A 24,116-nucleotide genomic window follows, 5' to 3' on the forward strand; every position below is an offset into this window, starting at 1 on the left:
GTACATATAACTGCACAAATAGGAAAAGTTCCTGCCTTCTATGCTGTTGGATATAATGTTTAAAGGGGTTAGAATCTCTTTAAGCAAGATCTAAGCAATTGTTTATATTGAGAAAGCAACAACATTTCTCAAGTAAGTTAATGATGTTTATTTGAAATTATAAACTTTAAGGAATTTTTTTTTAAGAAGGAAAAGGAGAAAGGAGGGGGAAAAAAAACCACCTGAGGAAGCCATAGACCTGGAGTGAGTGTTTCCACATAACAGAATACTTATAAGGAGAGGAGAGAATATTTATTGTGTCCCCTTTTGGGTGAAGCCCCGACAGAGACACCAAGCCTCCATTTCCACCGCACCCCCAGGCTTGCATTCTGACCTCTTAAGCACTGCCCTCAGGTGGGTCTTTGTGTTGGGCCTTGCATCTCGACAACCTCACCATGGTCCCCAGCCCACAACCTTTTCAAACATTTCCCCTTCGTAACACTCCTGTTTCTGCCAGTCAGAGATCTAAATCAGGAGCTGCCCAGTGTGCTTATCTGATCTGCAGACTTCATGCCCACATGTATTGGCACTTGTGTATTTTCTTGACCCGTGATCATTATTTTACAAATTCTTCTCTCTTCCCTCCAAGCTGAGGGCACACTGTGGCCAAATGACTTATTTTAATAGGAAAGAAACATTACCAATTCTGAAGCAGTGCTTCATGTTTGGGGAGAGGGTATGTAAACATAGGTCTGTTCTTGTTTGTGGCTATTTTCAGCTCTAGCCATTCTTTATAAAAGTCTTCAGAAAACCTGGTAAAAGAATGGTCAGTTTCAGTGGCCTTAAGTATGTAACATGGGTGATGTCTTACATTGAGGTTTGGAAGCTCTCAGGTGGTGGTTACGGATGACAGAGGACTGATGAACTATATTGGAGGGTTGGGGGACACAAAATCAAATATGTTTTTGATGGATGCAGTACATCTTGTCAGCATTATGGGAGCTTCTTAGAGGGCTGCCTACTTTGGAAGATGCCCAAATGTTTGGATAGCTTATGCAGCCCTCTATTATCAGGTTATCTTGAATGAAGAGAAAAGAGTAAACAAATAATAAAACTAGAGGTAAGCTAGGAGTTCAGTGTAGTTACCAGATGTTAAAGTTTAGATTATCCTTTGAACCTATTCCTGTCCGAATATTTTTCTGAGTATTTCTTTAGAGAATGCTGCAGTCTATAGAACTTATTCTGAAAGATTGTTTTTTAAGTATGGAAAAAGTCAGCAACAGCTGATAATTTTTATGGAGGTATTGCTTAATTGGCTTTTCTTCAGCCCAGATAAGTGCATACCTCTCTTGCTGGGAGGAGGTATATGGTTGAAGAGAAGTGGGTGGATTATGATAGCATGTCTTGCACTCCTTCTAACACCCAACACATCACCACATGGTGGGGTGCAGCATAGACCAAGGCTGAATGGAATTTGGAATTCTGGTGAAGTGCTTGCAAAATGCTTGTCCAGATGACAACCAGATTTGGCCATTAACAAGGACAATGTTGGTAGGATTTAGGAAAAGAGCTTTATATTTTCCTTTTATTTTCACTGGAGCAATAAGCTTTCTGAGCCGAAGCAGCAAAAAGGAGTAACATTTCCTTCAAGTCATCACATTACCTGAGTCTCTGCAATACAAGCCATGAAGGAGGGGAGATTATAACTAGGTAACAATGACAAACACTTGAGCACTTACTATGATCCAGGCACTATCACCAAGATACTGTTGGGGTCCAGGGCAGTCTGTTGTAAGGGAAATGTGGTAAAATGAGGTAATCATGCTGCTGTAATGTTGCCTTTTCACTTGGCATTGAGTTGGTCAGAATTAGCTTTCTCTAGTCTGCTTCTACCTTTACCTTTCCCTGTAATGGTGTTGCACAGTGAAAGAAAAAGTAGGATTTCCTGTCTACGACTGCTGTATGCCCTTGAGAATTAACTTGACTTTAAAAGTAAAGCTTTTTAGACCTTAGTCTATTTATGGATCTGTAGCTCTACCGACCCTCGTTTCTCACTCTGTCCTCAGAGGTACACTGGGTTGAGAGCAGTTCTTTTTTGGAAGCCCCAGAGCAAGACAGTTGCCATCAAGTGAGTTTGATTACAATTTGTTCTGCCTTCCATCTAGGTTTAGTTCCAGTTACGTCCAGTTTGGCCTTTCTGAGAAGGCTGGTTGTGGGACTGAACTTGGGGAAGGAACCCTCCTTGGGATTTACCTAAGGCCCATGTGACCCTGACTAGAGTTGACACCAGACTAGCCTTGTCACTGGGCCTGACTCAGCAGCTCTGGAGCCCACACCATACCTTCCCTGTGTCTTCACCTTTGGGAGGGTCACCTTCTACAGATTATGGAACACCAAAAGGGCTTTCTTCTCCATTCCCCTTCCCTTTTTCAAGTCTGATAGTGAAGTCTCCTGCTCACTTCAACAGTAAATAGTTGCCTTCCCACCCCTTACCTGAAGGCCAAGAATTTGGGATACTTTGTTTTTATCAATATGTCAATGGAAAGGACCTATTTTGCTAGTTTTTTTAAAAGCAAGATATGTTGGGGTGTTGAATTTTTAAATAGACTCTCTTTTTGTGTTTGAGTGAGTGTTATTAGTTCTAGAAGCATACTGTCATGACCCAGTTATGAATGCTCTTGAGTTTAGGAAGGACAAAAGTGATGAAATTTGCATGAGATAGAATAAATATCTTATGAGGAGTGAAGGAACCTGAGGAAGATACATGATCCAAAAGGGGACTAATGCACAACAGCCTTCTCCATAGCCCAACGGTTCAAGGAAACAGGAGGATTTATATCCTTTGCCCAATCTCGAAATACATAGATATATAGAAAGGCCGTTTCTGTAGACAACACGTGGGTACCCACACAAAACACACAATTCCTAGGGCTTCCTTTTTCTGAATGTTAATCCATCTTGTAGAGCAGTGATTCCCAAACTTCCTTGAGATTTTTTAGATTTTATGCTCTCCTTTGTTAGATTTTACGACAGTGGTTCTTTCCTCTTTAAAATGTACCATATGTGTTATATGTATATATAAGTTAAAATGACTTGAAATTTGGCTTGACATTGTCTCAAGAACCCTAGATATCATTATTGATACCTTGGGGAGTCACAGAAAGAAAGTTGAATATCACTGATGTGACAGTAGGATACAGAAAGAAATAGCTTTGGTTCCTGATCAGTTAATCCTCAGGTGTTTGAGGAACCAACCCAGCAAGGCTTGGCGATGAGCCACCCAAGGAAAGCCAGGTGGTCGTTTGTGTCCAGATTTCAGCATGCATTTTAATTTCCTATTCAGTTCTTATTTTTCAGTGCCCTTGTTTTTCCCTAGGAAATGTTTTAGTTTGGGATTTTAAACCAGATATATCTGTTGTAGAAAGATTTCCACAGAAGCTGTGTTTTAGGGGCCTCGATCATCTGTGTGGGGCTACAAACATTTAAGTATAACTGTCATATTTATGTCACTTCTGAACTCCCAAGGGAAAAATTTCAATTCCCAGTTCACCAAAAGGTTAAATACTAATTGACCACTATCCTGCAGAAGATTTGAAATAAATAGTACAGGTTAAATTTTGACTGGTGCTTAGACATTTCCTAGTTAACACTAAAATTAACTCAAAGCAGACAGCAGCCCATTAACCTGAATCACACCTGTGAGGAACTTCTAAATTTGATTTTGTTTTTCATCTCCAGGGCCTTAATAAGAGTGTGTTAATACACATGACTATTTTACAATGATAGCTCTAAATAATTTATTTTTTATTTCAAGAAAGAGAAATACACATTAGAAAAACAAAACCCAAGATTTTATTTTATTTTTAAAGCCATATTTTTGTGCTAGTGGCACTTAGATTGTTCCATATGTGAGATCCATATCTGCATTTCATTACCTGGGTTTGTTCTAAAAGAAGATTTATTTTTGTTCTGTGAATAATTTTTGACGGTTCTTGTACATGTACAGATATAGATACGTTTGAGGTCTTTTATTGATATTCCTACAAAGAATACAAATAAACTTTAACTTTAAACATTTCAGACTAAAGTTGCTACTGTATTTGACATATTACTGTTTGACTTCTAGCATGTTATCTGGGTGATTAGGACACTTGGAGAAAAACCAGAAATAAAATGTACGCAGGAACATTATTCTGAAGGTATATTTTAACATTAAGAACAATGCGTCTTAGAACTTCCCAATTTACAGGTAAAAAGTATTTAGCTGTAGGACAAAGAGCTAGCATTAACACATATCGTATTGTAAGAACACCCTCAGAGAGCTCCTCATTCTGGAGAGTTGGAAATCTCTTCACTAGCTTGTGACTGGTGAAGAAAATGTCCTCCACTTTATTGAAAGTATGGCCCAACTCAGCTCTCCAGACCAGTACTATCCTCTCTTAATTCCCCAACAGATTAATGTGGTTTGTTTCAGGATTTTTGTTGTCTAGTTGGGGTTTTTTTGTTCTTGTTTGCTTGTAATTCTCGAGGTTATTTCCAAATACCCCCATCTTCTGCTTACCTTCATTCTTTAAAACCCCAGGATGCAGGTTTCATAAGTAGTTTTCTTACAAGGCTAAGTATAGGTCTGAAATACCACCAGTTAGCCTCTTCACATATCTAGTGACTTCTACTCCTGTTTTACTATGAATTAAAAAACTAAAATTCACTCAAAATCCAGAGAAAATTGTGTGAGGAGACTCCAGGTCACAGTAGACGTGTGCTATTTTTTGTTTACTTCAAAGCCAACCCATTTCAATCTGAATTGCTCATGACCTAACGTAAGCTTTAAGACTTCTTGGATCTGAAACATCAAAAAGAGAGAAACTGTTGTTGATGCTATCTTGTGACCTCCTAGTCATCTGAGCCCTTAACTGTCCACCCATCTACCCTTTATGTCCAGCCATATCCTTTATTTTTCTTAGCCTCCCTGCAGCTACCTGCCTTTTGTCATTAGCACCTTCACCAATAGGAAAGTACAGAAATCAAGTTTGTTAGGTCACCACCATCACCCCCAGCACACAGAAAAAGTTTAATGACAAAGGAGACTAAAACGAATGACAATCAGGGATTCTCAGTCGTGACTGTTCATCAGAATCACTTGGGATCTTGAAAAAATAAGAGTAGAGATGCCCCTTTAGACCCACCATTGAACAATTAAATCGAATCTTTCTAAGGACTGGGCCAGGATTTTTTTTTAACCTTCCCCACGGGATTCTAAGTTCAGATAGGGTTAACAGCCACTACTCCATATCTCTCTCTTGAGCACTGCGTGAGTGTCTGTTACAATGTTTTCTATGTTCCCATCCATGGAACTGGGATAAGTTGGCTATAGGTGTTTTGTTTGCCTCCTATTTCAGATTTTATCAGTAAATGCTACTAAAGCTGATAATATACTCTACCTTGTCCCCACCAATTCCATCCTTTATATCTGTGAGGTAGAAATTCTCTCCATTAATGAGATAGCTATATTCCAACAAAAGTGACCAGAAGCTGGAATTCCCCATCTTGACCCCAATTTTCCCATTATTGGTTTTAATTTAAAATAAAAGGTAGATGGTTTCTGGTTTGGTAACCCTCCCCTGCCAAAAAAAAAACAAAAAAAACGGGTCTTGACTTTTGTAGACTTAATACTCAGCACTGCAGTCTTATTTCTTGAACTTTTACTAAAAAATTTATCAGATGCCAAATTGCATCATTTGCACCTGTTCTTCAACAGCAAAATGCACCGAAAGCTCTCCAGTTCCCTCCCCGCTACCTGGCAGGCATTTGTGCATGCATGCACACGGGCACGCACACACACACACAAAACTGTTCTTCCTAGAGACTTCAGTTTGTGAGATTTTAGAATGAATTGCCTGGGTGCTATTTCTTTGGCCTATGAGTAAATTGCAGTAAGCTACCAGATTAATGCCAATCAGTTTCCTTGTCTGTAAAATTATGGTTTTGGCTAGATGGCCTATGAGGAACTCTCTAGCTCTGACATCTTATGATTATTATCTGATATCACTGAAAAATGTGCCTTTAGGTCATATTCAAAAATCAGCTTGAGGCTTTTGTCACAATTATTTAGGAATAATTCTTCCTCTTCACAATCTCTCATCTCACAATACTTTAAAAAAACAAGAGGAAAAAAAAAGCCTGGAACAAATGTATATTCAGAATAATAGTTTGATAATAATAATAGCTAAGATTTATTGAGCACTGCCTATGTGCCAGACAATTTGCTAAGCACTTTTTATGGAATATTTCATTTTGTCATAATACCAGCCATATGAGTTAGGTACTGTTGTTCCTAATTCGTGAGGAAACTGAGGCTCAGAAAGATTAAGTTACTTGCTCAAGGTCACACAACTAATAAGCTCAAAGCCAAGACCCAAATTTAGGTCCTTCTGACTATACTGTATTGACTTTTTTTAAGAGCTCAGGAAAAATGGAGAGAGTAAGAAAAGATCTGAGCACATGAACCAACCTGTCACCGTGAGCCAGGATGGTGACAATGGGGACAGATGAGCTAACTTTCCAAAGCTTTTTCTCTTCCTGTATTGGCTTCGACAGGATTGCTTTGCATTGTCAAGTCACCTGACTGATCAAAATTAGAGGACAGAGAAGTCTCACCTCACTCAAAAATTGGTCTTTCATGTCTTCTGGGTTCATCAGAACTGGGATGAGAAAATCTGCTTTCAGGATTCCAAAGAGTTGCCCTGAAAAAGAAAGTACTCCCTGGCTCAGGGGAAATTATCTCGTAGCCATTTGAAAACTTCAAGTTCTTGGCAGTCAGGAGTGCCCCCTGGACACCATAGATGCTATGTGGTGATTTAGGATTTCAAAAAGAAAGAAGAAAGAGACTGCTGGACAGAAACATGCTCAGCCACAACCAGCTAGTAGCCGACAGGAAAGAGCCTCATGAGTGGAGTGACCACAGCTCTCCTCCCATATCCTGGCCACCCTCAGGCAATTATTTTCTTTTCTGTCTCCTCAGTATTTTCCTTCTTCCTTTTTTTTTTCTTTTCTTTTTTTTTTGGCATGCCACGCAGCTTGCAGAATCTTAGGTCCCCAACCAGGGATCAATCCCTGGACTGCCAGGGAATTCTTGCTTCTTCCTTTTAATAAATCTGTTGAGTAAATATCCCACACCATGCTGGAAATATTCACCTCTCCCCTGGACCCACATGTGTAAAGGCCAGCTGTACCCCAGAAAACTCCCAAGTTCTCTGAGCCTATAAACAGGCTCAGCCTTCGGCCATGAACGCTGTAATCACAGGAACTACAGCCTCATAATAGGACTACTCTGTATCTGTACAGCATTTTATAGTTTATAAAGTACCTTTGCATAATTATCTCATTGGGTACTTGAAACAACCCTGTGATGTAGGCAGGGTCGTTTTTACTACGTCCCTTTTGCATATGAGAAAGAGAAGATTCTGAAGTAAGGAAACATGCCCCCCCGAGCTTTCACAATCGCCAGGGAGCTAACCAACTCTAGGATCCTCATCCTTGTTCCCTTCCCATTTCAGGCTGTCTTTCACAAAAAGGTCTTGAGCGCCCTACGCTAAGGGGTGGCTGTCCAGATATAAATGCCTGGTCGTTAAGAGTGGGAACTTGGTAACCAGAAGCAGTTACCTGGTTTTGGTGTCGGAGTGTTTTCTTTAGCATCTGGGTGATTAGATGAGCTCAAATGTTGGGCCTGAGTGGCAGTAGCTGCATCTGTCATATCGGTGCCACTCCTTTCACTGGTCACAGCTACAAGAGGGGAAAATAAACGAGGTATTGCAAATACAGCCAGGAGCAAGGTGGTCTGAGATTGGCGACCGCCCCTGAGCTAGAAGACAGCCACGGGCAGCCACCGTCCTGCAGAAACCAGCCGGGGTGGGACGCTCAGTCCCTGCCAATCCTTCACTCACCTCCGTAGGCTCATGTACCCAGTAGCTACATCATCATCTCTCATAAAGTGTCTATGATACCGGGATTTGTGGGGCTTAGCAATATTATAAGATACCTCCTCAGGACCGAGTGTTTATTTTCAGTAGTTCCTACCCCAAGAGGCCCAGTGCCCTTATGTTGTCTGCCAGCTACACAGGGCCCCCACCATGGCACCCAGGAACCCCCAACCTCTCCATCAAGGGGTAGCACCTCAAACTCAAAGTACGTATTCCAAAACCAAGCTCAGCCTCCCCCAGCAGCCTCCCCACCCCCTTTGTGGTGCCCGTCTACTGAGGCTCTCCAGCTGCTCCCTTACTCCCTCTCACTTGCTGTCACGTTCAGTCACCAAAGTCCTGTCAGTGCCTTGCAGATGTCTTTTTTTTTTTTTCAAATATGGAATATTTGAACCATATTGTTCTTGTGGTATATTACTGTAAAATATTTAAGCAAAAGTATCCCCTCCCCTGACCCAGGGACAACCACTATTAACAGTTTGCTATAGAATATCCTTCACACACTTGAATTTTTAATTTGAATGCGTAAAGATCTACCTTATTCTCTTTAAAGGCTGCATAGTATTTCACTGAATGTACCATAACTTAATCGATCTGCTTTCAATGGACATTAGATTGCCTCCAGTTTTTCACTGTAATAAACAATGCTGCAACAAACAACCTGTGTGTGGAGGACACGTATATATGTGTATGTGCACCTTGTACTATTATTTCCTTAATAAATCTCCAAGGGTAGAATTTCTGTATGAAAGAGTATGCACATTTTGGAACTAACAGGCATTGCAATGGTAGCACCAGTTTACTGTGCTACCCAGTGTCTGACAGTGCTGATTTTCTCACATTCTTATCAGCATTATCACCCCAGATCTTTGCCAAACTGCTAAGTTAAAACAAAGAACTTTTTATTGCATCTTGCTTTTAATTTGCATTGCTATGATTCAGTGGACAAAGCTGAGCATTTTTTAAAATGTGTTTGTATTTATATTTCTTCAATTAATGTCACTTGCAAACGATGTAAAATCAGTTCCCCTCAAGTCCCTCCTTGCTCCACTGCTCCAGATCTGGCCTCGGTTCCACTCTCCCGGACTGTGCAAGTCTTTCCCCACACATACACCTCCTGTGTCTCCTCTCCAAAGTGCCCTCTTCTTACTCCACCCAAAGCATTGTACATTTCTTCAGTGAAATGAATAAGTTTGTAAAATCCAGAAGCACAGAAGGGGGGAAACACTCATATTCTTGTTGCCTGAATTTAACCATTGTTAACATTTTCACACGTTTCTTTCCAATCTTTTTTTCCCAAGTATAGGTTGATGTTTCCTTTCAACATTATTGTGACTGTGTTGTATGTATAATGTTGAATCATCTGTTTTCCTTTAGCATCCTGATACAGGCATTGCCCCATGTCATTAAAACCACCTTGCTTCTATTGACTACAGAGCTGACCATTTTGCTCACTTGCTAAAAACCTCTGATGGCTGTGCTGACTGCAGGATCCAGTCCTTCAGAATCTGGCCTCAGTCTACCTCTTTCCCCTCATCACTTGCCGCTTCCTTCCCAAATATGTGACCGACACTCCAGTCACATCAGACTGCTTGTCTTTCCCAAACCACACATTTCCACATCTGCCTATCTTTGCCCATGCTGTTCCCTCTGCCAGGAAGAACCTTCTAGCCTTTGCTGCCTGATGAAATCCTCCATTACCTTTTGTCCAATTACCACCACCTTTGCAGGCAGAATAAATGAGTCGTTTTCTTGCCAAGGCTCTTGGTTCACCCTTCTGCGGCAGCACTAATTAAACTGTCCTGGTTGTCTCTATTAGCCCATATTAGAGTAAGCTCTTTTAAAAACAGGAAACGGGTCCTGCTCATCTTGGTATCCACTGCCTTGTTCAAAACAGGTACTCAGGAAATGATTGTTGAATTAAATCATCTACCAGTGTGCAAAACACTATTCTAGGCCTGGGAAAGATATAAAGAGGCATAAAACATAAAACAGCCCCTGCCCTGTGAGATTTCACAATCTTAATAATTCATAATTGTGATCATTCATAATCATTTATAATTAATAAAATGAGACTGAGGCCAACCTTGTCTATTGAATAAGGTAAGGACAGATGGGAGACTGAATCACTAAACATTTCACTACTGAATTGAGATTAGAATAGTAGTAACTACCATTCATTGATGCCAGGCACTGAAAGATACCTCTTGACATCTGGTGGTTTTGTTCACTTTAAAAATGAGAAAAATGAAGTTCAGAGAGGTTAGGATGTTTGCCTAAGACCACACAGTAAGTAGAAGACCCAGCATTCCAACCCTTGACTGAAAGACTCCTCTAGCCAAAGATAGGTTTTTCTGCCCTAGATCGCCCCACCCTAAATTATTATCTAGGGGGAGGATGAGGGGGGTGAACTGGCTCTAGGATTCCCCCATGGAGTGATCTGGAATGCACCCAGGGCCGGGAGATGTGGCCCAGCACATACCCTCCCCCCCTCAACCTCCCTGACTTGTGGCCGGGGCATGGAAACTAGGGCTTGGTCTCCCCAAAGGAAGACCCAGGCGCCAGGGCGGTGTCCCCAACCCCCAGCGACGCGAGTGGGCGGGCACCTGTCTCAGGCTCTGGCCGGCTGCCAGGGGTCTCCGGGCGTGCGGCCTGGCTCGGAGCTACCCCCTCCCGGCGCGCCGTTGTTCTCTGGGGCCCAGCCGAGCTCCCTGAGCCGAAAGGCTCCGAGGTGCTTTCTCCCGTCCCCAGAAGCTCGGCGCTGCGGGACCGGCTGGACGTGGTAGACCCGGGGGGCGCCGCTACCCACGGGTGAGCCGAGGCCCCGCGGGTGGAGCCGGGCGAGGGGCCCGCGGCGTCCCGGGCCCGCCCTGGGTCACGGGGTTCTCCGGGGGCGCGGGGCCAGGAGCAGGGCTCGAGGCGGAGGCCAGAGGGGTCTCGGTCACTTCCTGGGGGACAGAGGGGCTCCCCAGGAGCGCGGGGCTCGAGGCGGGGGTCGGCGCGGAGGCCGGGGGCACGGGGCCGAAGGACGTGTTCTGGGCGGTGACCGGCGGGGTCGAGGGCCCACCGTCGGGGACCGGGCCGTACCCAGGGATCTCGAGGTGGGTCGGAGGGCTGGGCGCCGCCGTCCCTTGGGTCTGTGGCGCCGCAGGGCCGGCGGAGGCGGAAGCGCGAGGGGCGCGGGGGCGGGGGCCGAGCTCGGCGGGCTCCGGGCTGACTAGCTGCGGGAGCCGCGCCGCCGCAGCCGGACCCTGCGCGGGGCCGGCGCTGGTCCCTACGCCAGAGAGAAGGCTTCTGTGGGGCCCGCTGCGCCGAGCGGCCAAGGCGGGGGGAGGTGGGGGGGGGGGGAGGTAGGGGTGGGGGGGGGAGGTAGGGGGTGGGGGGGAGGTGGGGGGATGGTGTTGTGAGGGGAGGTGGTGCGGGGCGGGGACCGAGGTGCGCGGGGCTGCAGGGCCCTGCAGCGGCCGGACGGTTCTTCCGCGCATGGCCCTGCACACCCATCGCAGACAGGGCTAAGCACGGAGGGCCTCCTGACCCCGCCAGGTGCGGCCTGGGCCAGGTGAGACCTCGATGGGAAGCAGAAGACAGGCTCTTCCTCCGCTTCTCAACCTCATCTGTTGCCTCCAGGAGGAGGGCCGCGTTTCTTAGCAGCTCACAGGGTCCCCACCCCTGCAGGACCGGGGCCTCCCCGCTCAGCGGTACGCACCCCCGACCCACTCCACTCCCTCTGCAAGTTAACTTCAAAATCACCTCCTCCAGGAAATCCTCGTTTAATTACAGGAGCGGGGACAATCCCCTTCTCTGTGTCCCCACCATGCCTGTGACTACACAGGCAACACTGCCTGTCAGGAGCCCTCTTCCCAGCTGGCTGTCAGCTCCTTCGGAACAGGCCCTGCCTTTTCCTTGTGTCCCTGGAATTAATAAAGCTCTGTGCGGCTATGAGCAAGCCCCCTAACTTCTCTGTGTCCTCAAAAAGGCAATAATACCATTGTCAGATGTAGGAATCTGTAAAGATTCCAGGAGAACAGTGATTTTTGCCCTCAATTATCCTAGTTTGCTTCAGACCTCATGGGAAGCAAAATGAGGCAATAGCTGTGAAGATGTTTCAGGAATTTAAAGATGCTGAAGCAACACTATCACTGTCATTCCCAGCCATGTCCCCACAACTCATCTCTCATCTTCTCTCCTCCCAGAAAAGCCCCAAATTGAAAGGGATTTGTCCAGCCCTCTATTGCGCTTCCCTCTCTGGATGCTGAACCTCAGAGGCCTCTCTGATGATCTTTCGTCAGAAGCACTGCTCAGCTGGGCAGTGAGGGGGTCTTCCCGTCTCTCTCCCAGGCCAGGCCCTCATCGCCTCACCTGAGAGACTGCACAACCTCTCTTGGGTCCCCTGGCCCGGGGGCTGCAAGTCCAGTGGTCCAGTTCAAGGAAGGAGGTTGATGGTGACCGAGTCCTCCTCCTCCAAACTGGCCCAGCAGATTGGGGGGCCCAGGGAAATCCCTCTCCATAAGTGGCCCATGGTCGCCACCCCGTTGGTTCACCTCTTTCCTGGCCCCTCCCTGGCCCTTTGGGGAGGAGCCCATGGGACCCACCCTGTGCTGCTGCATCCAGGCCACCCTCTCCACTTCCCAGGCCCTGGAGACCCCAGAATCCAGCCAAGAACAGGCTCAAAGCACCCATAGAGAGCAGAAAACAGGGGAGGGTACTTGGCCTGGGCGTTGTCCCCATGGTCACTTCTGAGGAGGGTGTGTAGGAGAGCTGAGGGAGGGCTGCTGACTCCCGGTGTCCAATGGTGGGGTCTGCAAGAAAACACCACCGGTGAGTGTGAGGGCAGGGCTGATGAGGGGGGACACAGCACCCGCAGGTCTGCCACGCGCGACACACCTGTGAGAGGTCCCACCAGACACTGATGACCAGCCTCCCGTCACAGGAGCCAAACTCAGGAGGGCACCTGTCACAGGACAGGTATGTTCACAATCTTTATTTCTCACAACAAGGGAGGAACCATTGTTCCTATTTTACAGATAAGGATCATGATTCTTATCAAATCCAGAATACAGAAAGAAACAGCCAAGAATAGGCAAATCCACAGAGACAGAAAGTAGATTAGTGGTTGTCAGGGCTGAGGGTGTGAGAGAATGGGGGGGGGTCACTGCTAAAGGGTAAGGAGTTTCTTATTGGGGGGGATACAAATGTCTTAAAATTAGTAGTGTTGATTGGACCACCTGGGTATGTACTAAATCTCACTATACTGGCCACCTCAAAAGAGCGAATTTTAAAGGTACATGAATTATATCTCAATAAGGCTGATACAAACAAGAAGGAAAGAAAGAAGGAAGGGAGGAAAGAGAAGAGAGATGGAAATGACAAGGCAGGATGAAATCTGTTGCTGAGGAGACGTTTCACACACAAGATCCAGAATAACCAGGTGGGCCTCTGGTTCCCATGTGACTGTGGTGACAACAACAGTGTCAGTAGCTAGTATCTTTTGGGTGCTTACTCTGTGCCAGGGTCTCCGCCAGGTCCCTTATATTTATTCTCATTCATTCTTCAAAGCCATCTTATGAGGTGCATCATCAATACCATTTTGTTTTTTCCAGATGAGGGAAATGAGGCTCAGAGGTGCCGCTCGCCTTATTTCTAGCAAGTGATAAAGTCTGATTCCACAGCCCACACTCTTCACCTCTTTATTGTGCAATAAGTAATTGCTGTTGCTAATTGCTGATGCCCTGAGCCTAGATGGGGTGCGTTCCATTCTTTAAAGATGCCCCAGAATTAAATTAAAACCTGTTCCAGAACTCCGCTCCCCTCGGAATCTAGAAATACTTCCTTAGGTGTATCCTCACCACCTCCGGCTGCCAAGAAAACCCATTTCCCATCCCAGCCTAGCCTTGGTGGGTCAAGGGGCAGCGGGAACGACTGTCACGCACCATCGAAGCAGATGAAAGGTTTCAGGGAAGAGCAGGCCACTGCAGAAATTCTGGGGGAGAAGCTCCAGTAGCTGCAGAGACCCACACACAGTCCTGCCCCAAACTCAGGCACCTGCAGCCAGGTCGGGACGCTGGCACCCGCGTCGCTGGACCATCTCAGAGACCCAGAGGCCGCACTGAAGTAGAGGCCAACCCAGGCCTCAGTCTTACTCGTGATGGATTTCAAGGCCTCCTTGTCTGTCTCCTCAGTCACTGTCTGCGGGTCAGCCAGGTCTGTGTGATGTCTGCGGCAGTACCGCACAGCTGCCAGCCACTTCCTTTCTTGGTCAAATCGCTTGAAGTTCAGATTGCTGATCTGAACCTCAGCTGCGGGCAAAGAATGTAGAGACCAAAGGCTTGAGGTCCGGGATCTCTGCCTGCTCAGCCCTCATCGCCCCCAGGACAGAGCCCTGGTTTGGGCCCTGCCCTTGTTCCCCATCCTCAGGTGTTAGGTTTGATCAAACCCACAAGTTTATAGGCAGACTAAATACCAGACTTGGAGAATGAATGAGCTATCATAGCAGCAGCTGGGGGAAAGACCATTCATTAGGAAAGGCAGGGGTTAAGAACTCTCCTCTTGGCTGTATGGCCTTACAAGTCAAGTCTAAGCCTCAATTTCTCCATCTGTACAACAGGGATAGTAATAGTACCTAAATGTATTTCGTTTAAAGGATTAAATGAAACCACGTATACAAATGATTTACCACAGCATGTGCAAATATTAAACACTCAATTAAATGGTAGGGTTAAACTTTGCGGGGAGGTGATGAGGGAGATGGGACGATCCTGGTCTGGATTCAGCCTCATTTGTGGTTTCCAGGGTCTGTGCCTGCCGCACGGGCTCTCAGGAGGCTCCCAGCTGAGGCAGGATAGAGGGAGTGTGTGATAGTCTCAGGCTCACACCATCAGGAGAGCCAGGGACAAGAGGTGAGCCTGGCGAGGGGCGCACCTGCTGGTCAGTGGCCCTGACTTCTGGTGGAGCTCAGACCAAGACTCAGCCTCTCACAGCCTCTACCTCCAGCCCCCGCCTGCCCTGCCCCTGGCCAGGCCTGTCTCATCTGCAGCACACAAGCATCTGTGATTCTAAACAAGGGAAGTTTGGAAAGGAGGTGCTTTGGCACCACCTGAGGGATTGATTCCAGAGACCTGTTAAAGGAAACACCTCTGTTTGCAAAATTGTGAATCACATCCTCAGAGTCAAACAGGGCCTCCCAAACTCTCTGACACATGCCTGCTCACCGAAGCCCCGTCGAGATTTGCCTGTTTCCCTCATGTTCCCTGTCTAAACTGGTCTTTTAAAGCTACCCTTTTTTAAGCACCTAGTCCTCGCCAGCCCTGAGCTTTGCGTGTCGCACACGTCATCTTTTAAAATCCTCACTATAATCCTGAGACGCAGATGTTATTAACCTCATTTACGGAGGACAAAAGGGAGACTCGGGGAGGTGATGACTTGCCCAAACTCATGCCTTATTAAGTGGCAAGACGAGATTCAAATGCAGGTCCGCCCTCCTCGGAAGCCTGTGCTATCTTCACTCCGCAGCGCCATGTTCCACAACAAGCAGAAAACCAACTTTACAAAGCAGGCTGAGGAGTGAATTTCCTTTGAAATGTCTCTAACCAGACACCAAGAAACGCTTTGTAAAATATCAGGGCAGTAATATCCCCCTCAGCAGGTGGATGGGCCTGGACTGTGGAGAGGTGCTGCCCTTGCCCCCCACCCGCAAGCCGCTAAGGGTAGGGGCACCAGAAGACTGGGATGCAGCCTGGACTGGTTGGAGACCTTCCTCCAACCCCCCCCCCCAACTACCCCCTGCCCCGGGGCCAGCTGAATAACAAAAGCATTGAGCCTCTGCTTGGGTGTCAGCCTGGGGGCCGCAAAGCCAGGGGATCCCTGGGCCAGGTAGGGGTCGGGGAAGCCAGCTGGCCCAGGTGGACAAGTGCAAGGGAAGGCGGAGCCCTGGAGCCCTGGGTGTGCACCTGGCTTTGGAGAGGTGGTCAGGCTGAGAGCCAGTTCCAGGAGGGTGTGGGGCTCCAGGGCAGGATCTGTGAAACGGGCCACATGTTATGGGGCGGGAGTGCGGCTGCCCAGCGTGCTCTGCGGGCACCAGGAACCGCCAAGTTGAAGCCAGGAGAAACGTAGCTCCAGGGTAGAGAGGCTCCTTTGTTCCTATCTACGTGTATTCCATAAACAGATATATACATTGAGCACCCGTTGTGTGACAGACACTATGGTAGGCCCTGGAAAAATAACACGTATAAGACAAGCAAGATCTTTGTTCTTGAGGAGAATATGAGAAGGAGCCAGCCTTGCAAAGAGGTAGGAAGGAATACCCCGGGCAGAGCTAAGGTGGGAAGGGGCCACATGTGTTTGAAGAGTGGAAAACAGCCAGTGTGGCCAGGGAGAGAAATAGGAGATGAGGCCAAGGGTCTCAAGCAGAGCTGGGTTGGCTACAAAAAGGAAGTGATTCTAAGTGCTAAGGGAACCTACTGAATGTGTTTAAGCAAACTGGTCTGATTTACATTTTTAAGAGTTCACTCTGTACAGAACAGACGGGAGGGGGCCGTGCAGACGCCACGGAGAGCTGTGCCGGTGTGTGGACCTGCAGAGCTGGAGAGAAGTGGGTGCAGTTAGGACACGTCTAGGTGGAGTCCAAAGACTCCAGGGGGAGTGAGGGAGAGCCCCGCACACACAGCCCTTCCTTCAAGCGGACTCCCACTCCCACCCCGGCACACTCACCACTCCTGGAAAAATCTCTTTTCTGGCTTGGGAATTGCAAGATCAAACCTAGGCTACTCTGGGCTACATTTCAAGGCCCCGTGACGGGCATGGTGTGCAGAGAACTGGGGACACGTCGGGTTGGTCCCCCATACCCCTATTTGAGGAGTTGGGGTGTGCCTTGGCTGACTGAGAGAAAAGCAGACATTGGCACTGTTTATCAGGAACGTGCTGTCTATAACCATCCCCCGTGTGATCTCAGCACCTGTAAGACAAGGGTCAGTGGCATGGGCTGCCTGGGCAGAGAGGAGCCAGCCAGGGGGCGAGGATGGCGGGCCGTTCCCCAACAGCGGCACCACGTGCACTGAGTAAATGGTTTTTCTGCAGAGGGGCACCCACCTCCCCAAAGCAGGGGTTCTCCCAGAGAGTGGCTGTGCCACGTTCCCCCAGCCCTGCGAGACAAAGCCACCCCGCGCTTAATGAGGAGAGACCTTGGACTCTGCCCTGGTTCCTGCACAGACGCAAATGGACCCCCAACCTGACTTTCCCATTTTCCTCCCTTTCTTTTTCCTCTTTCCCCAGATCCTAAACTGGCAGAAGGAGGGGACATAGTGGAACATTTCAGATTTTACTTTTTGACTACCCTGATTTACACCCGTTTCTCTGATGGAGCCTTTGGAATGAGGGACAGAAGAGATTGAAACTAAGGCGGCAGAGAAGAATGTAGCAAAAAGCTGTTAAGCTGATAGTTATCCTCTGAAAGGCTTGAGCTAGACCCATGCTCGCTCACTCTCTCTCTCTCTCATTTACTCTTGAGAAGCAAAACCCTAGGAGGAAGACCAGGCCCAGAATATGACTCTGAACACACCGTAGTAGCAGATGAAGGGCTTCTGAGCAGTGCACGAGGCGGCCCCCAGGCTGGGGAAAATGGTTATTGAATACAGAGTGGCACAGAGACCCTCCTCGAAGAACGGCGGCGAGCTCCACCCTGGCACGCTGAAGGTGGAGCTGCTGGACCATCTCAGGCCCCCGAGGCGCACATGGAAGAAGCGGCCGATCCAGGCCGCGGGGCTGCTGGTAAGGGAAGAGAGGGTCTTGGTGTTGCTCCAGTCGCCCCGTGCTCTGCAGCTCGGCCAGGTCTGTGTGGCGCTGCCGGCAGTACTCCAGGGCCTCAGACCAGCTCAGCTCCTCTTCCACCCTCCAGAAGGTCTTGCTGTCACTGGTCAGCTGCAGGGCTGGGGCGGGAGAGATTGTCATCGTGTGGCTGCCGGGTGTTCGGCCACGCCACAGGCAGCCTCCCCAGCCTCTCCTAACCCGCTCCACCCCTCCCCTCCCGCCCTCCACTCGCACAGCACCACAGCTCTGCTTCCGGGCCTCTGCACAAGCTGCTCTCTTGGCCTGAAAGACTGGCCATCCTCACCTGCTCCCTCGATCCCCCATTCTCCCGTTTCTCATCTCCCCCTTCCCTCTGCCCCATCCTGGGCAGGCTCCCTTCCTACGAGCAACAATGTACCTTTGTTAATGCTTAGCAACAGTAGAAAGTGTCTACTGAGCACTCACCAGGTGCGTTTAGCTCACTGAATCCTTTCCAACAGCTAACTCCCTAGGATAAACGTCACCATGACTGTTTTACAAATTAAAAAACCAAGTCACTGAGAGTTAAGTGACTTAGCCAAGGCTACCCAGTGGGAAGGGGTAGAGCCAGGGCCCAGGGACCGTGGGTGGGGCTCCCAGGGCAAGGCCCTTAGACAGAGCATGGTTTTGCCCTGATGTAGGTGTCACAGGCTCATAACTGGGGCTGCACATTAGAATCACCTGGGGAACTTTTCCAATACACCAATGCCCAGGATGCCCAACAGCAAGGATCTGAATCTCTTGCTGGGACTAGCATTAGAATTTGTTTAAAGTCCCTGGGGAAAAGGACCTTTTGGCTTGTCTGTCTCCACCACCAGCTCCAGGCAGCTTGGGAGCAAAGAACCAGCCTTATTCATCATTATATTCCCAGTGCCCAGCACATCAGACGGGCTGGGTGTATTGAAAATGAATGAATGAGTGAACGAATGAGCACAAACTTCTCCCGGGGACCGACCCGAACCCCAAGAACTCAATGTTCACTTCCTTCCTTCCTGAATCCATCCCCTTGTGGAGGTGCCAGCAAATGAGGGCTGGTTAAGGACTGCTCTGCTCAGGGTCTTGGGGTGGGAGAGGGGGTGTCCTAGTCCTTAAGGAGCCAGCCTCAAGCCAGAGCCCTAGGAGAGCAAAATGAGACTGAAAAACCGGGCATACAGAGGGGCAAGGATGTGCACAATGGGGGAGGACACGGGAAAGGCCTGATGAGGTGCCTGCCAAAAAGAATGATGCTCCTCACACCCACCAGAGGCCAAGAAGATGCTGCCTGTCCCTGACAGAAGTTGGAGGATCCCTGGGCAGGAGAAAAGGAATAGAAAGAAATTACTTTCTTGTGACATGTGATTCACTTTGATATTTGTTTATCCTATTCTGTTTATTTTTTTAAAAATCACTGGCTGTGGTCCACTAAATTGACTTTAGGATGTTATGGGTCCCAACCCACAGTTTGAAAAATCCTGCTGCCCCAGCTGATCTCCTGGCTTTAAACACCTTGAGATGACAATTCCCAGACACAGCCTCCACCCTGGAGCTCAGTGTACGTGTCCGACTGTCCGTTTCTCACATGCACATGGGTTCACCCTGCCAATCGGCCTGTCCTAGTCGTCCCAGCTCATCACATGGCATCCCTCACCCCAGCACCTCAAGCCCCACCCAGGAGTCACTGTTGGTGCCTCTCTGTCTCTGTCTTGGCAAATCCCATCGGTTCTACAGCAAGTGTGCATCTTGGACCTTCTCGAACTTTCCACTTCTTTCCGTGCCCACTGCCACCCTGGCCCAAGTCACCATCCCCTCCCTGGGACTGACAGCACCAGCCCCAAAGGCTCTCTCTGCTTCCGTCCTCCACTATCACAGTCCCCTCCCCACTCTGCGTGCAGAAGGACCTTTCTGAGATGCTCCCCCTGTCACTGCCGCGGGTCACAGGGCGGGCTCCTTACCACCGTCCCCAGGCCCTGGGTGTCCTGGCCCTGCTGTCATAGGCAAAGCCTCCTCAGGCTCCTGCACTTGCTCATGCATGCACCCTACTCATCCACAAGACTCGACCCCGTGCCTCGGGACCTTTCTCTAGCTTTATTCTTTGAGGTTCCTTCGTTTAGCCCTTAGGCTCAGCCCAAATCTCCCCTCCTCAGAGAAAGCTTCCCGCCCACTTGACCTAAAGAATCCCCGACATGCCTCTCCCTGTGACTGTCCCTCGTCACCCTGATCATCTCCTTCATTGCTCTTGTCACATTCTGTGATGATCTTGTTTACTGTCTTCTTGCCGAACGTCTCTGACCCCCACTAGGATGGATGTGGGCTCCGTAAAGCGGGGCACCATTCCTGACTGGCACCCGTTAGCACTTAATGTGTTGGTTAGATGCGTCAGTGAAGAAATGAATGAGTGAAATTCTACATAAAACAGCCAACTCCAGGTTCTGACCCCTGGTGGTGGGGTGTGGGCGGGGGGGGGGCGGGGAAGGGGTGAGAGGAGGCAGGGCAGGGGCGGGGAGCCAGGCTGACATGCAGAAACAGTCACTGCTTCCCACTTTGTCTCTCCTCCAACCCCAAAGTCTGCGCATCTCGGGGAGAGGCACCCTTCCCGCAGGTCTGTGCCCTGGACGTGCGTGGAGCCTGGTGCCCTCCCGCCCAGGCGGTGGCCTTACCTGCTGTGCAGAGGGACAGTCGCAGCCCTGAGGCCGGCATGGCTGCTGCACAGGACAAGACAGCCGGTGGAAAGGCTCCCCTCCTCTAGAAGAGGCTGCGCCTGGCAATTAGTGAGCAGACGGGGGAGGGGAGGGCCCAGCCGGGCCGGGTACCGTGGGAGGGCGGCAGACAGACGGCAGGAGAGCTGAGACTCCTGGGCCCTCGAGGCCCAGAGGGACAAGGGGCCGAGGGGATGGACGGAGAGAAGAGGGAGGACCGAGGAGGGACAGGAGCTGGCAGGTGTGGGCCAGGCTTGCTGCGCTCTCCTCCCTGCCCACCCTCTCAGCAACCACAGTGCCAGGGAGAGGCCAGCACGACCCCCATTTTACAGGTGAGAAAGCTGTGCCTCCAAGAAGGAAATGACTTGCTCAAAACTCCAGGGAAGGAAGTAGCAGGGCAACAATTCAAGCTCAGATCACGGCAAAGCATGAGGTGGGGAGGTGATGGGCCCCCAACTAGTGCTACTTCACTGAGGCCAGAAGCCACCCACCCCAGGCTGGGCTCTGGCTCCCCAAGTAAGTACAGACCGGAGGCCAAGGCACTTTCTCTGGGGGACCAAGAACACCTCTCTCTCTCTCTCACTCTTCCTTCCTCCCTCCCAACATCCTGTTTATGCCCATAACTCTCTCCATTCCCCTAAGAGCTAAGCTGTTGGAAACCAAAGGCTAGAAGCCTCTTTTTTTCTGCCCTCCACCCCTTCACACCCTTCCTGAAGGGAAGGGCAAACAGCCCTTCTAATTGGAAGGGCAAAGGGAAAGAGGAAAAAATTCTTCATGCCTCAACAATAATGTCCTGCACAATATTCTCTTGTGCAGTGATGGCCTCAGATGACTTCTTCCCAGTGGCAGAGCCCGTGTGTGTCAGAGCCTCTCAGGGCCACTCTCTGGGGATGGAAGAGAACCTGACAGTCCCATCCCGGAAAACACCACCCCTGCCAGGACCCTCTCCCCCAGCCATTCACCCAGGTGTCCTCGGTCTCTTGACGTAAGGGCCCTACTAGGCTTCCCTCTGGGAGCAGAGAGAACTACTGGGGAAGTACAGTGAGCGTGGAGCGAGGCACGGCATCCTCGCACCCTCACCTCCCCCGGGGCTGCTCCTGGCACTCTGGGTTGAAATTCCACGTGCATTTCTCTTTTCTCCCGCTAGTCCGCAAGCCCCTTGAGAGCTGGGACTGCGCCATGGTCACAAAGCACTCACCCCATAATAAGTACAGCAAAAGCTCTCAGTGAGGAGGACGTGCGATGGTTTGTATGAGGAGGGTTTGCTATTATTCTTCTCTTTGGAGTCCCACTCCTACCTTAGACTCTGTCTGGGCCATGGAGATCTGGCGTACATGGATGAATGAGGAGCCTCACACTGGACACGGAGGGCCGGTGATGAGGGGAGAGGGGACGGCCTTGCGCCCCAGGACACCAGTTTCGCCCAAGTTGTGTGAGGAAACCCAGGCTGGGTAAAAGGAACAGAGAGAAGGAAGCAGCTGGCTTCCCAAGCAACCCAGGAACAAACACTTGGTTTGCATGAGCCACAGAAGCAAAGGGGTTCGTGGAAACTCCCTGTAGCATCTCTTCCCATCCCCCAGGTGAGGAATGCTTTTCCACCTGGACACAATACACCCTTAGGTACGTACAGGTCTACAACTTTAACTTTCCCACAATCTCCCAGACTAACTAGATCTGTATCCCCAGAGTGGAAGCTGCATTTCCCACACTTGCCGTATTACTCGGACCCCTGAGAGCAGAAAGGTTTTCTTCCGCAAAGTGAGCTGCTAACAACTGTTCGGGCTCTTTGTTAGAGATGTGCATTGTGGCTGTAATGCCCAGACAAGCACAGCTCGAGAGGTTTTTCTCTAAGCCTTGATGCCTGTGAGATAATAGAAAAAATATATATTGGTCTCAGCCCCCAGTACCTGGCACAGAGCTCCTAAAACCCTTGTAGTTTCCTGAGTGACAGGAGTGTCTTTTTTTCTGATGAAGTGACTCAGGGTGGGCTCCTGGATTGGGGCCAGTCTCTAGAAAGACCAAGCCATGTTGAGAAGCTTGGAGTTTTCAGCACCAGCCTCCTGTCCTTCAGAGTTAACGATTGCTCAGGCCTATGTAATGAAGCCTCTGCAGGGACTTCCCTGGCCGTCCAGTGGTTAAGACTCCATGCCTCCACTGCAGAGGGCATGGGTTCGATCCCTGGTCAGGGAACTAAGATCCCACATGCCACGTGGTGCAGACACAAAAAGAAGAAGAAGAAGAAGAAGCCTCCACCAAAATTCCAAAAGCATGAGGTTCAGAGAGCTTCTGGGTTGGTGAACACGTGGAGACAGGGGGAGAATGGTGCACTCAGAGAGGGCCTGGAAGCTCCCCACCCTTTCTTCATACCTCGCCCTGTGTCTCTCTCCCACCTGGGTATTCCTGGTAATCTGGTGAGTAAAATGTTTCTCTGAGTTCTGTGAGCCACTCTAACAAATTAATTGAACCTGAGGAGGGGGTCGTGGGACTCTCCAATCTGTAGTTGCTTGGTCAGAAGCACAGGTAACAACCTGGACTTGGGGCTGGCATCTGAAGGCGGGGGCGGGTAGGGGGTGGAGAGTCTTGTAAGGCTGAGCCCTTAACCTGTGGGATCTGACACTAGCTCCAGGGAGTGTCAGAACTGAATTAAATTGTAGGACACCCAGCTGGTGTCACAGAGAATTGCTGCTTGTAGGTGGAAACCCCCATACGACTGGTGTCAGAAGTGGTAGGTGTGGTATGACATGGTGTGAGAGCAAAGGAGAAACACAAGGGGAAAGGCTGGGGCGTGGTTTTCCTAAACAATTCCTTATCTGAGAAGTGAGGGTAATAATAACTATTTTACAATCGTATTATGAGGAGTAAATGAAATCATCTTTGTAGTGGCTTTGATACACTGCACAAATTCCAATGTGCAAGAAACATTGCATCATCTATTTATTTGTCTCTAAATCAACTTAAAAATTTTAAGGTGTATGCACAATAAAATGCACCTATTTTAAGTATACAGTCTGATCGGTTTTGCAGAATGTACATACCAGTGGAACCACCACCACAATCGAGTCACAGAACATTTCCGACACCCCAGAATGTTCCCAGCTGCTCTTTGCAGCCATCCCTCCCCCACCCCAGCTTCAGACAACCACTGATCTGCTTTCTGTCACTATAGATTTGTTTTCTAGCCTTTCATTTGAATGGAATTTCACTCAGTAAAACATCTGTAAGATTTACCCATTTTGTCATATGTATCAGTAGTTAACTCCTTTTTATTGTCGAAGGGTATTCCATTGTAGGAAAATACTACAACTTGTTTATTCATTCTCCTGCTGGCAGATGTGGTGTTGTTTTCCAGTTTGAGGCCATTATGAATGAAGCTGCTGTGAATATTCATGAACAAGTCTTTGTGTGGACATATGTTCTTATTTCTTTTGGGTAAATGCCTAGGGGTTGGATTGCTGGGTCATATGGTAAGTGTATGCTTATAAGAAACCGCTAACTCTCTTCCAGGGTGATTATATCATTTTCCACTCCCACCAGCAATGCATGATCATTTTCTCAGTGTGGACATGAACTGTTGAAGACAATTATGCCTCATGGGGCCATTCCTGCTTGAGGGAAAAGTTCTGTTACAGCTAGCTTCTCTAGATCCCCACACAGCTGGGGAAGCAGT

The 24,116-nt window shown here is 48.8% G+C and overlaps 1 protein-coding gene across 1 annotated transcript; it reads right to left on the minus strand.

The window, feature by feature from the left end:
- Positions 1-4,741: 4,741 nt before the first annotated feature.
- On the minus strand, positions 4,742-20,450 carry CLEC20A (C-type lectin domain containing 20A). Its single transcript, XM_057558260.1, is given in 10 exon segments — positions 4,742-4,822; positions 6,637-6,722; positions 7,642-7,761; positions 10,562-11,206; positions 12,548-12,754; positions 13,886-14,251; positions 15,902-15,967; positions 17,509-17,749; positions 17,751-17,875; positions 20,411-20,450. Coding segments are annotated over 10 exon segments (1,977 nt in total).
- Between the last annotated feature and the right edge of the window lie 3,666 nt (positions 20,451-24,116).

Source organism: Balaenoptera acutorostrata, chromosome 1 (genome assembly GCF_949987535.1).
Source record: "Balaenoptera acutorostrata chromosome 1, mBalAcu1.1, whole genome shotgun sequence".
Taxonomy (NCBI): Eukaryota; Metazoa; Chordata; class Mammalia; order Artiodactyla; family Balaenopteridae; genus Balaenoptera; species Balaenoptera acutorostrata.